A 14,113-nucleotide genomic window follows, 5' to 3' on the forward strand; every position below is an offset into this window, starting at 1 on the left:
GGAAGGTTTAATAATAACCAAAACAATGAAGAAGGAAAAATAGTCCCTCTCTCCTGTGATCACCCACAAAGTAAATGCCTGGGACTCAACTAGAGCCTGGCTATTGGACTCGGGACAAATTTTTGGATAAGCCTTAACTTACATGCAAGTATCAGCAATATTGCTTCCTACTAGCTGAGATACTACTTAATTTCCACTTATGCCATCTGATGGTATTTAAAAGAAAGTTGAACAGCCCCTGGACAAAATATAGATTCCGATTAAGCAATTAATGACTCCTCACCAAGTTAGATGCCGTCACTGAAATGGTATCCTTCTAATCTTTTTATATCAAGTGTCTCTTCATTTTAATTGTAAGCAGCAGTGTTGTACTACAACATTTAGCCCCATCACGCACAAGACCTATTTCTACAACTACACTTCTCTCTCTCTGTGACTTGCTTGGTTGCAGGGGAGGTAAACAAGGGCAACTTCTGTGTTTCTGAATTTCACTATCAATATTGGGGACAATGGTTTTGTTGGGTTTTGTGAAGAATAGTTTGGTTAGGTAGCCCTCACAGTCATCGGTCTGCTTGTTTCTTCATGGTGCCTTCAAAATACTGACATTTAAGGATAATAATCAGGACCGATTTAATTACCAAGTTCATATCAACTTCAGTGAATGGCTTCAGCTGAAGAAAACGCTGAGGGCCCATTCTAGGAAAAAAGTATTTTTGTTTCATATTTTCAAAATTAAATTTTAAGATTTCATTCAAAATTACATTTAACATTAAATTTTAACCTAATCTGAAAGGGCTAAATAAATCAGAGCAAAGCTGAGATGCCACTGCAGGTACAATGTCTACATTCAACGTGAAATGAATGCTCCTTGGCTTTGCATTTCTTTTTTTTTAATTTTCTTTTCTTTTTTTTCTTTTTATTTTATTTTTTGTTTGGCTACTGAAAATTAGATATTTGCATAGCCCCGATATTATTCTACAAGCAGTGATATTAGGTCCTTTAAGTAGCATCTAATTTTGCTGAAATGGGAAAGATCGCAGGAGAAGAATTTAAGAAAATGGGAATGGCCAACAGTTACCTTTTAACTTGCTCAAGAGCTTTGTTCCCAGACTAACAGCCATAGTGGAGACTGCGGTAAGATAAGAATACACAAAACCATGACAATGGTGAGGCTGACTTGATAGCTTGCGATGACATGAAAAGAAATCCCTTCCAACTGGACCTGCAGTCCAGGCAATGTGGCTAAAGCCTTGACTACAGATAACCTCACTTAGCACTGTTATCTATGAGGAAAAGCAAATAGGAAAGTCCTCCACCGTACACCCAAAGTTACCTGAGACCTATAAAGAAAGGCCTTCTCACGTAAGAGGCCTTTTAACCAGTCACAGATTTCCTCTTAAATAACAATTAATTTGAAGTATTTTAGACTCCTCTCATCACGTGTTCACCAATTTTAAAACCACCTTCTGAAAATGATACGCACACAAATACACACAGAGTGTTTGACGTTGTTTGCTTAATCCATACACAGCACAATTTGTCCAAATACCACATACAACCATAACTGGCTTACTGCATTAGAAATTAATGAGGTATTAATAAGAAATTCAGAGTTCTTGCTAGTTAACTGTCCAGTTGAATGCACATTTTCATCTGTGAAATTGAACTTAGCAATATCTTTAAGATGATGCCTGTATTTTTAATATAACTTAGCTAGAATTTAAATAGTTCTACACTTTCCAAGCACTTTTACAGGCTCTCTCTTGTTAGCAGTAAAAATATTATTCAACAGAAGTATGTACATTGCCAGAAATATAGACCTTGAGGTACAGAACATTTATCTCAACAGACTTTTTGGTTTTGCACTTTTTAAGTAAGCATACACTCAACCCCCCTTTGCAAATATACATTTCAAATCTAAATTGCACGATCAAGCCACAAAAATATTATTTGTCCCGCTTATGGTTCTTTTTTCCTGGAAATTACTGCTGTATTTTTCTTAGCTTACATAGTATCAGGTCTTGGACCCCCTCCTTTTCAAAGGAGGTGCTAAATGGTGATGAGACATCAAGATGAGCTGCAGTTATCTTTATTTTGCTCCAGCAAAGTGGGTGAATTGATTTCTGGATAAGTTGTCTGCCCCTCCTCCCTCAAATGCAAGTAGTCCTGCACAGAAGGCAGCTCGATCTTCTTGAATAGCCGGCAGGATCAGGCCGCATGTGTCTCCTTATCTGACTAGCAGGGCCAGGAGGAACTGCAGCTCCGGTTTTAGCTCCATGTGAAATTACCAGTCAGCCTCCTCCAAAGACCTCACTGAGTCTTCCGGAGAGCAACTGGAACTGTTGTTTCTTGTATTTAAGGAAGGAACTAAATAAAACCCTATGAGAATGATAAATTCTGCCATACGTGATAAAGAAGCAGTACAAAGCATGCCTATTTTTTTGTTGCTCTGCACTATGCTTTGCAGAAAGGGCAGGTACATGCTCTGGAATATATAAATACCTTTTTATAAGCAGTGAAAAACAAACAAATCCCAGAGCACTGGTTAATTGTGGGATATACATTAAAGCCTTTCTTTCACAAACGAAACTGTGCTGTAGTCAAGACCATTCTGGAGAAGGGGGAAGAATTACCAAACCAAAGGGGAAAAATAATGACTCTAAATGGGGCAAAATAGCAGATCTATTGGAAACATGACAAAAACAGGATGTTAAGGAAAAAAAAATAAGTGGAGTCAACAAGGTTACACATAAGTAACACCTCAACATTAAAAGAAATCTATTTTCCATTTTGACCTGGAAACCTCTTCCATTAATTACTAAAATCTATTTACACAGCAACTAGATAAAAATCAACCTGATTGCTCACACTATTTTTGGCTTCACTTTCTAGGGGCTCTCAGTGTGCACCAGACCGGCTCTTGTCCTTGTCGAGACGCTCCACGTTTCCACGCTTTGCCACCTACAGTGCTACCCTGGCCATGGTTTCTGGTATGCAAGCATACTCATATCCTGCACAGGATATGCAGCGCTTGGTGGCTGGCTCCATCCTCCTGCCCCCAGCAGACACGTGTATGGAGGCCACGCGTCCTTTCAGCCATATATGGAGGCAAAGCATCTCTAGCAGTATCTCTGCAGCGCTTGTACCAAGGGAGGGGTCCTGACAGCCCCCAGGGCTCAGCTCTCTTACATTAACCAGACATGAGAGCACGGGGAGGCAAAAGAAGACGAGGAAGACAAATGTAGAAGAGTAGACTGAGGACATGCCGTCCTCTGGGGAACGGGGAAAGATGCACGCCTTCTGCAACCCTTATTCCCTGTCCTCCTAGGAAGATCAGGTGGTTTCCGGAAGAGCTAGATTTTGTTACGTTATTTTTCTTCCAGAGTGGGATTGGTTCCAGGTACAATATACACGTGAATTTGTGTTTGTCAGTTAGCAAAGACACAGACAAATGTGGAAAAAGCGTGTTCTGTTTCTGAGCACACCTTCTGTTAGGCAGGCAGAGTCTTGCACAACTTAAAAGAAAAATCTACCTGGTTCAGCTGTGCTATGGCTGGAGGTGACAAGAAAGGAAAGAAAGTTTCTGAGACCGAAACGTGTGCTTGGCTTTATTTTCAATAAACAGAAACTGCAAAAGTCAGCAGAGTCTGTTTAATTAAAAAACATCTTGACCAGGAGACATATTTCTTTTTTTAATCATTTGGACAGCTAAGCATTTGCAATTTATTATTATGAGCTTACCAGACTTATGCCACAAGACAGAGCTGTGTTTTTTACGCAGCGGTTCTGAAACTAAAAAAAGATGCATGTTTTCCCCCTATATTTAACCAGGTCCAAATTAACTGTTACGTGAAGCTCCATCTACCTCAGCATATTGACATCAAAGAATCATATTAATCTTCTTACCGTGCAGCCTGTCCCAGCCTTGAGTGTATTTTCAGCTACGGTTCCCTGACGGTAGCTTAGCTGTCATTTAATTAAAGCAATCAAGTTCTCATCAGAGGACAGGAAATTGCTCTGGGCACACAAGGTATGTGAAAACAAGCCCCGTTTAATTCTGATTTTAGTCACACCACTAATGGATTTGTCTGGTGCTCTGACCTTGCCTTTCACAGGAACCTCTCCTCCGTGCTGCCGGGGACCGCTGCACAGCGAACGGCGGCTACGCGTTTCCCTCTCGGCTCGCGGCTGCCAAACGCTGCCGGCTCCGACTACTTACTTGAAGGGTTTTTCCCCGGTGTGCGTCCGGATGTGATTGTTGAGCGTCGTAGCACCGGCAAAGGCACGACCGCAGTAGCCGCACTTGAAGGGCCTGTCGCTGGAGTGCGTGACCACGTGGTTCCTCAGCTCCGACGGCTGCGAGAAGGACTGCGAGCAGTGGCCGCACTGATAGGGCCTGCAAGGGGACACAGAGACACCGCGCCGTCAGCGCTCTCCGCCGTAGCGAGCGGGCAACCGCGCGGGTGGGAACGTCTAATCTTCCCAGTAATTTCCCAGGAGAACGGCGGGTGCAGCTCCCCGGGACTTTTCTGGGAGACCCACAGCAACACTGCAGAACCTTCCAAGCAGACATGAAGTCCTTACGCAGGAGCTACCTGAGAGTCTACGGGCCACAAAATAGGGCATTAAGAAAAAAAAATAATTAAAAAAAGACTCGGCAAGCTAACAAACCTGCACTACCTTGCTTATTCCTTGCTTATTTCTCCTAAATCCAACGTGGCACTTCTTACTCCCCCAAAATCCTCATTCACTTCACTTAGCAGCCTCAAGGAATCCTCCATCTGTTGGTGCCAGCCCCAGCATTGCCTACAAATGTGTGTCTAATTGGTGCCAGTATATTCCCCGTGGATTCGGTGACTGCTCATAATAAATTTTTTCACTTTGCTTTGGACTGGGCTAGGCTCTCTCTCTTTCATTTATTATTTAAGATCATCTTTTGCAATGAGAGACATTGGGAAAAAATAACCACCATGTTTACTATTATTTTTTCTATTTTCTTACTGCTAGCAAAAATATTTCCACTGAATTAACAGGTTTCTCCATCCCAGACTGAAAATGCCTTTTTGAGATCCTGAAATTAATATATTTGAATATATACTTCTGTTTTTCTGTCTTTGCAGTTAGTTAAAAACAAACGAACAAAAGACTGTGATGCTACAAATTCAGAATCATACCAAACATACCGTAAACACAGAAGGAGAAGGAGGCGGGACAGTAACATGAGACAAGACTATGGCTGAAACACAAATACCATTACTAACCAAAAAGTGGTAAAGTGTGAAGAAACCATGAATACACATTTCTGTTCTGTAAAAGAGATTTAATACCAACATACTACAGAGGGTTTTTTTTTTCCTCATCATGCTTGATTTAAGTTAGTGGCAGAGTCCTACATCTTTGTGAGACCTTTTGTTAAGAAAAGTAAGAATTTTTATGGAAGGATATTAATACTTCCCCCCCACACACACACTGCCCACCAGTTTAGAAGAACAGCTCTCGATGCCTGCATTTCTGGAAGCAGCGGCCAACACCAACCTGATCGCTCTCGAAGAGATGTGTACATTTAAATGGCTAGAAACCCAAACTAAAGAGAAGGAGACACTGGTGACCGAGCATGTACAACAATTCAATGAAGTGCAAAATAAAGCAAACTATCTCATTTGTCAAGTGAGCTGCTTAATTGTGGCTACTTGCATCGCCGCTCGCAAATACTATCATTTTACAGTGCTTCAGAGCACTGAACACTGATTGTAGAATTTTTTAGCTTGATTAATAGCTCAGTATTGGTCAATAACTCAATAGCTTACGGTTTTAATTACTTACGTTTGGAAAACCTAACTGCTCTCCAACAAGTTTGAAAGACATATACAAAAGTTGTGGAAAGGCTGCTTAACCTGGACGACGTGGCCTTTGAAAAATTACGGAAGCACATGCAAAATATTTTACGTAAACAACAACAGCTACTGAATATCTGTTTCTACTATTGGAAGACAAGAAGTTACACTTTTTCAGCCTTCTCCTTTCTTCAAGTGCATGCTTACACAGGAAATATTTATCAAACTTGACATGAAAATTCAAGTGCTGGTAAAACAAAAATGATTTGTGAACGCACACTTGAAAAATTGTTTGGTTATTTTCAAATTAAACACTTTTAAGCAAAAGAACATATTAAGATATTCTGTTTCCCAGAAACATTGATTTTTTAATAGTGAAAAGGACCATTAACATCTATTAGCCTCTGGTTATCTATTTTTAACAGCTACCACAATAAACAATACAACACTAAAGAAAACCAATTAATCTTTTATTTTTTTAACAGTCAACATGATTAATTTCATGCTGTGAAAATCCACACCATTACTTTTATGTAAATAGTCAAAATTCCAAATGAGTAATAACTGAGCATTCAGGTACCAAATAAAACATTTCTATCTCCTACACCGGCTCAAAACAAGCTTGTTTACAAAATGTATTAATATATGCACCCAAAATACATTTCACTGGCTGATGCACAAGACAAAAAGCTTTGCATAGAAGGAAAAAAAAAGTCACTTACTATAGCTTGCTTAAAATGTATTTTTTCCATTCATAAAAATCTTGGCAGAAGAGCTGTTAAAGAATGGTTCCCCTGACCCCCTTTTGAGGGATGCATTGCTACAGCTGCTACGCAGGTGATTCTGATTAATTCCAAAACGGGCAGAGCAAGTAATTTTTTCCCAGCTAGATAAATGACACAAATTAAGCAAAGCTCATTTTAAAGGGCAAACCAACATAGGCATTCAGGCACTATAGCAATTTATAAACCCTGCATCTGATTTGCACTGTGGGCTGCTTCAAATACTCAGGACTGCATGAACATTTGGACCCGACAATATTTTTCTACAGGCGAAAAAAGGCATTCAATAAGTTGAAAAGTTATCAATTTGTTTTCTAGTAACCATTTTACTGCACTCAGAAATTTCTCTTGGCAGAAAATAAAATCAGTATGTTGCTTCTGGAAGGGAAAAAAAAGAAAGAAAGAGAAAAAAAAAAAAAAAAAAGCGGTGCGGAAGGCCCGGACGGTAGCGATGCTCAGTTCGTCGAGTGCAGCGGCACCGGCAGAGCAGGGCTCTCTGGGATTCAAGAGTTTTCTCCCGGTGCCATCGCTTTGCTCGGCACTGGGACACTGAATTCAGGGGACAACTCAACCCTCCGTGTCCCCAGGGCTTCAGACAGAAGGCGCAGGGAAAGAGTAACAAAAGCAGGGCGCTGTATGAACTGCGTTTGCAAAGAGGTGCAGCCAGGCTGAACGCGGCCCCAGAAAAAATGCTGCTGCTTGAATGACTCTGGATGCATCACCGCACCTTGAGCTCCATGGTGTCCGCGTGAATATAAGCCCAGGTGCAGGTCGGTGCTGCAGAAAAATACGTGTTCAGCCAAAACGCGTATCGATTACTTCCTAGGTGAAAGCCCTACAAACCAATGTTATTCTTTTGCACACGTACATGCAGATCTGCGAGCATAAATGCAATCATTTTAATGAAAGAGAATCACAGAATGGGTAAGGTTGGAAGGGACCTCTGGAGATCATCTAGTCCAGCCCCCCCGCTCAGCAGGGTCACCTAGAGCACGTTAGACAGGGCTGCATCGAGGCGGGCCTTGAAGATCTCCAGAGAAGGAGACTCCACAACCTCTCTGGCAACCTGGTCCAGGGCTCTGTCACTCTCACAGGGAAGAAATTCCCCCTCACGTTCAGGCGGGACTGCCTGTGCTTCAGTTTCTGCCCATTGCCTCTTGTCCTGTCACACGGGGCAACTGAAAAGAGTTTGTCCCCGTCCCCTTGACACCCTCCCTTCAGGTAGTTGTACACATTGATCAGATCCCCCCTCAGTCTTCTCTTCCCCAGGCTGAAGAGGCCCAGCTCTCGCAGCCGTTCCTCATAGGGCAGGTGCTCCAGCCCTCGGATCATCTTTGTAGCCCTACGCTGGACTCTCTCCAGTAGCTCCATGTCTCTCTTGGACTGGGGAGCCCACAACTGGACACAGTACTCGAGATGAGGCCCCACCAGGGCTGCATAGAGGGGCAGGATCACCTCCCTCCACCTGCTGGCAACACTCTTCCTAATGCAGAGGTGCACCAGGGCTTGGAAGTATGTGCTGACCATCTGAAGAAATAGTCTTTCTCTAAAAATCTGTTCTCTGCATCTGCATAGTTTTAGCAATAGTATAGCTTTGAATCTCTACTTCATAGTATTTTCCATGAAGGATCTTGTAATGCCTTCCAGTTGTTAATTCAGCCTGATCAGACTTCTTCTGAGACAGTATTTTATTTTTTAAAGGAAGTTACATTTAAGAGCAGCTGAAGTGATGTGCATACAGTGATGTGCTGACAGCCATTAAAAGCAGTTCTAATGCTTTTCATTAAACACTTTGCTACACGTTTTCCTGCTTCTCTGTCTTTCTGTCTGAGCTTAAAGGGAGGACAGCTACTTACCTAGAAGCAAATTCTAATGTTAGAAAAATGACCATGTTGTCGTTGGCCCTAAGCACCACCAATCAATTATGTAGCTTTCCCAGCTTCTGCAGACTTCCTACAGCATTAGCTCACAAGCGTGTAGTGTCCATCAGCTTTTTCTAGAGACCCTAACCTTACAGATCCCGGCTATATGAGCACACAAGCTATTTAAAGTGAAATTCAGAAAGAAGTACATGTAATACAATAGTTTGGGGAGTATATGATTATCTAGAGTTTCGTCTCAGAAACCAATCAAAAATATTTTTGGCTACCCAATTTAGATGTCTCCTGAATGACTTTGCTGTTTGGTGATCTCTTTCCCAGTGATATAATTTCCCCACATTTGCAGCTGATTTCTTCTGGGTGAAATTACATCGTGTAGATCACCAATAAAAAGCCCTTGTTAAAAAGCCTACAGGGCTTAACTGTGTATCACTGATGATACCTGTGCTTTCTGTTAGGAGGTAACAGATAAACCTGTTGCTTCTCCCGCTCCGCAGCTGGAGGAACTGCTGACAGACAACCGTACATTTGCATTGATTCGTTTTAGATTTTCATTTAGCAAAAGGCACATAGCCCTTTACCTATTTATCTTGCTCTACTTCTCTGCTGGAACAATGTGCTTTCCAAGCCCAACACCCTAAGGAAATCCAGCCAGTGTAAAATACTGCCTGAACGGAGAACACTAGCAGTGGGCTGAGTCACTATGGTCCTGAAAAGTCTGCGAATTATACTCCATTAAATTTTCAGATTCTGTGTTTTATGGTGAGCTGGTTTCGTAGCGAGGCCTCTTCAGAAATGCCTTCGGAAACGCCATCTTCAGGGGTCAGGTGGCCTCCCAGGGTGATCTACACTCTACCGAATCAAGAGCCTGAACTCAGTAACCACAAGCGCGTACCAAGGGCTTTCGGCACGGGCTTTGGTGTCCTTCGAGCAAGCTGAGCCACGGGTGCCGCCGAAGGCCGCGGCCAGCAGCGGCGCGACGCCTCCGGAGCCAGCTCCGCGGCCCCGCCGCCGCTGCCGCGCGCTTCCGCCGCCCCGGCTCGCCGGCAAGACGCCCCGACAGGCGGCTCGCGGGAGCGCGGCGGAGCCGCCGAAGCCGGAGGGCAGGTTTGTTCGCTGGGGGTTTGCAAACCTCTGTGAAAAGACTGTGCAGGAACGACCAGCAATTTGAGCAGGATGTTTACTTCAATTGAGCGGCATTGCACGGGCACTCTTTAAACAGAAACGGGCAGCTCTCGTTCACAACATTCATTTTGCGTTTGTCTGTCACGGGAGACTTTTAAATTAATTAATGGGCTTGGGGACAGCATGAAGGTCAGAGACACAGAACCTATAAAGAAAAGGACAAACACAAAATGGGCCAAGCCATGATCCTAGAGGAAAGGACCCATTCAACTGACAACTTCCACCTGAAAGCTCCTATTTTTAGAAAAGCCTACACATTTAACGTTGGAGCCTAACAGCAAAACACAAGTACGGTATCTTTTAAATGAGCAAGGAATACACAGGTCACATAACATCCACAGTCCACCAGGCACGGACACGCGTGCAGAGGGTCCTCCCTCGAATGATCACCTTCAATACATGACGACCAGTGAGAATAAATGTCACACAGAGGTGTACACCGTACATGAAAATGTGCCACAGACAGCCCCTGGGGACTGCGAGCATCTGCCTTCCCTTAGCACCAAGCGAGAAGGAAGAAAGATGTTTAAAAAAAACGGGGTTGTTATTAGGAAAGCCGCTGCCATTCGGGCGGGGGGGAGAACAAACACAAAAATAATTTTAAAATACCGTTCTAAAAATTATTCACCAGGACCGAAGGCTTTTGCTTACCCCCTGCTGGAGCCCCTCAAATAGGGTTGTTGGGAATTTCTGCAGCAGAAAAAATAAAAAATATAAAAACATGAAAAAATAGAAGAGAAAACGGATTTCTGACTTCTGCTTCAAGGAATAGTTGCTCAAATTGCCTCTGCCTGGGCAAGGCTTAAAAAAAACATTCCCAAATATTCAGAAAGTCACAGGGTTCAAAAATCTAGGCAGATTTGAATCTTCATCTCCCGCTCCAGCCCCATCTACCATTAGCTTCCAAAAGAAACCCTACAAAATTTAACAGGCCAAAAAAAAAACCCTCAGTGGAAAAGGAGAAGTAAATTGCAACTGAACTAAAATTGCAAATAGTAAATTAGTTTAATTAAAGATAATTTAAACTTAGAATCTTCATCTCAGTATAAAATACTAAATGCAGCAGATGATCTTGAAAATCATCTCTAGTTTGGGTTTGTCATTTTTAGTTGTTTTAAACCATCTGCCTTTTAAATGAGACATTTTTTCCAGCCGCTGTATCATTAAATAGCGTAGCTACTGGTACCTGCTAAAGGACAAAAGGCTGGTTAGGACCTAAGCTCAACCTATAGTGGCTTCCAACTGGGCATATGAGAAGCCAGATCCTAGGACAGTTACGATCTCCAGTAACCGCAACTCTGATATAGTTTCAAATGTTGAGTGTATTGCATGGAGCTTAAGGGAATTCGCGTGACTGAGGTCCCACACAGCGCTCTAAAAAAGAGCTATTGGGAAATTTTTTTATGACAGCTTTGTTCTTGGCACATCTCACAGGAACAAGGCATTACAAAACTGGCCTCCGCATGGAGTCTGTGCAATTTATTTAATGAAAACCCATTTTTTAGTATAGAGGGAACATAGGTATCACAAAACAGAGCATGCCAGCATCTAGTATTTATGCAACAGATGGAACTTAAATGTATTTTCCATCAGCTCAGTTGGGTTTTAGGCACTAAGTGTAACACAGGAGAAAGAGGTGCTTAAGAACAGGATTCACAAAACCCTGTAAGCCAGGAGGAAATCAGCTAAATTAGCCAGTATCAATATTGCGATAGAGGCGTTTTAACTATTATGCTTCAAGTGTTCCTGAATGCTGTTCTGGGATTCACCACCACAACTCGGTCTTTACTCACCAGCTAACCACCCCTGCACCTCAACCCTCTCCAGATCTGCTGAGTCCTTTCTCTAACCAACTTTTCCTCTCTTCACTCCAGGAGACAGAAGTAACCAACTCTGACATAGGTAACTTGAGCGTACTCTACTAAGGTTATTCTGAGGTAAAGCTGCTCTAACCTCTCTGGGTGAAGCTGTTCTGCATTGCAGGGACAAATTAAATATTCATCAAAGAGAGAGAGAAAAAAAAACAAGACATCATGAATCAGTAACCTACCAAAGAGGGCATTCACCTCTGAAGGGAAAGACCTCAATTCCAGTCTGTACTTCAGGGAATATTTAATGCCAAATACTTAGAAGACAATGAAATAGAAAAGCAAAGCTCTCACCTCTAAGATGACAGCCTCACTTGTGGGATAGACAGCCTCATTTCCTCTCCCTGGCGAAGTGAGTATGTAACCACCTCTCAGAGCATGGAAGAGCCCCACGAGGAGAAACACCTCTTGTACTAACCACCTGCTGCAGCTTGGCTCTATCAGAGGGGAGAGCCTGGTTCAAGTGACGGAAGGGATGAAATCCAGGGCTCGCACCTGATCGGGTGACTCAGTGATAAAATACGTGGCAGAGCTTCTTGACATGCCTCTTCTTCACCTTCCGGAGCAGTATTTTATGCTCCAAGTGTTCCAGGGGCTTTACTATGGGAAACCAAAGAGCCCACGCAGCCTGGGAGAGCAGCTGTTTAGCACCTACCATCTACGCTTAAATTGGCAGTTGTGTCCTACAGGTTTCCTTAGCATGGCCTTACTTTGCTAAGGACAGTGTAAAAATCAGAAAGCACTGAAAGAACGAGAAAGGCTTTTGTTGCATTCAAAATATTATCAACTCTTCAAATCGCACGTAGATTTGCACAGAATTCAGCTTGCCAAGTATCCTTGATATTCCATGCTGGAAAACTGCATTTATACTCCCATGTCTGCACTCCCCCAGAATTACACAGGCATGTGTGTACACACGGACAATCACATACACACAGAGACGTGGACACTCATGCACACACGTACACAGAGTCACTGTTGACTATTTTCTGCAGCATTTTGGTTGCATGGAATTCACATTCATATGCTGCTTTTACAATGACTTTCCGGGGATTCAGCTGTTCTGCTGAAATCTTCTTCATAGCTGAAGAAGAGACAAAACATGGGCAGCCTTTTTTATTGAATTAATTTGATTTTTGTCTTTTGTCCTGCCAGCTATCAAAATTGTCAGATAAACCAGCTTTGATGCATAAATAATGGTTCCATTATATTTACTGTGCCACCGGTCAGAGTACCTGAAATTTTAATTCACTTGTTCAGCTAAATTTCATCCTCAGTTCATGGCCATAAAATTCTGTATTGACAAACTTTCAAACCAACTTTGACTCTGAGGTATCTAGTCAACATTTTTCTTCTGTGTGGATATTAGTTTATTGAATAAGTGGCATCTGTTTTCCTCCATATCACTAGTGGAGTAGGTATTTCCTTTTGACAGCTTTGCACGATTTATGGGTTTGCATGCTCTGAAGAAAAATAGTACTAAGCAAAAAATTCCAATTCATTACCTCTTAGTACTTAATTAAGTTCATACACACTGCACACTATAGGTGAACCCTGAAATGACTATGACAGCCACTGAGCAGCAAGTTAGATTATCTTTGGAAGACAGAGAGACTTTTAATTATCCTGACCTCATTTTTCCATCTATGATATTCATAAATTTTCCTTCTATTTTGTTCCCTCCAACAGATGTACCAAACCATTCTGAAAACAAGATTATATCCTTAGCTATTTCCTTTTATCTGTACATTTAGGCACCAAATGTTTTTACAAATAGCGAAGTCAAGCAATGGCTTTTATCGGCTTACTTCATACAGCTGCAGATGAATTATGTCGTTTGGACTCCTCCTAATAATGGTTTGGTTTTGGAAACGATAACAGCCTGATAAAAGGAGAAAGCAGTGGATCTGGCTATCAGTAGATACAGAAATAAAGAGAGCCTGGGTTTTACCTGTCAGGGTTCTGCGTACACACATGCATCTGTAAGAGGATCCGCTGGGTGAAAGTCTTAAAGCATTGCCCACATTTCCAAAGATGCCAGTCACTGAACTCAGAATTTAGTTGGCTTGTTGAAGTTGGGCTTGCAAGAACTCGTTGGTTTTTGACACTGATCTGGTTAAATCCTGACTCGATGGACCCAGACTTATCCAGGAGAGAAAAATTTCTGCTACACGGAGTCTGTGGAAATACTACGGATCGCTGTGGAGTGGCAGGGGACAGTTTGCTACTTTTATTAAATGGCTGTAGGGTGTCTTGTCTGGACATGGCCTCCATTACAGTCGAAGGGACATTCACTGGGAGAAAACAAAAAAAGTAAATAAGATCCTTTTTATGCTTTTTTAAAACTAATACAGTTTTGGGAGACACTAAAAAAATATCAATATCCATTTCTTATCACTAGAATTAAACACTTGCATTTTATCAACGCACAGAAAAAAGGCTTAAATAGACACTGATCTGAATGGATGACGGTGATTCAGTGACCCTGAAACAAAAACTCATGCAAAGGGATGTTTGAGAGTTTGGAAGGACTCAGAGCAGCCTGACTGTGATACACATTTACT

The 14,113-nt window shown here is 42.2% G+C and overlaps 1 protein-coding gene across 1 annotated transcript in view; it reads right to left on the reverse strand.

The window, feature by feature from the left end:
* PRDM6 (PR/SET domain 6) overlaps positions 1 to 14,113 on the reverse strand; it is a 72,072-nt gene that overhangs the window by 3,579 nt on the left and 54,380 nt on the right. Inside the window, exons 5-6 of the mRNA XM_062599982.1 lie at positions 13,501 to 13,843; positions 4,220 to 4,396 (exon numbers count right to left, since the gene is read on the reverse strand). Coding sequence (XP_062455966.1) covers positions 4,220 to 4,396; positions 13,501 to 13,843 — 520 coding nt within the window. The remainder of the gene's footprint in view (positions 1 to 4,219; positions 4,397 to 13,500; positions 13,844 to 14,113) is intronic.

Source organism: Rhea pennata, chromosome Z (assembly GCF_028389875.1).
Source record: "Rhea pennata isolate bPtePen1 chromosome Z, bPtePen1.pri, whole genome shotgun sequence".
NCBI classification, from domain to species: domain Eukaryota; kingdom Metazoa; phylum Chordata; class Aves; order Rheiformes; family Rheidae; genus Rhea; species Rhea pennata.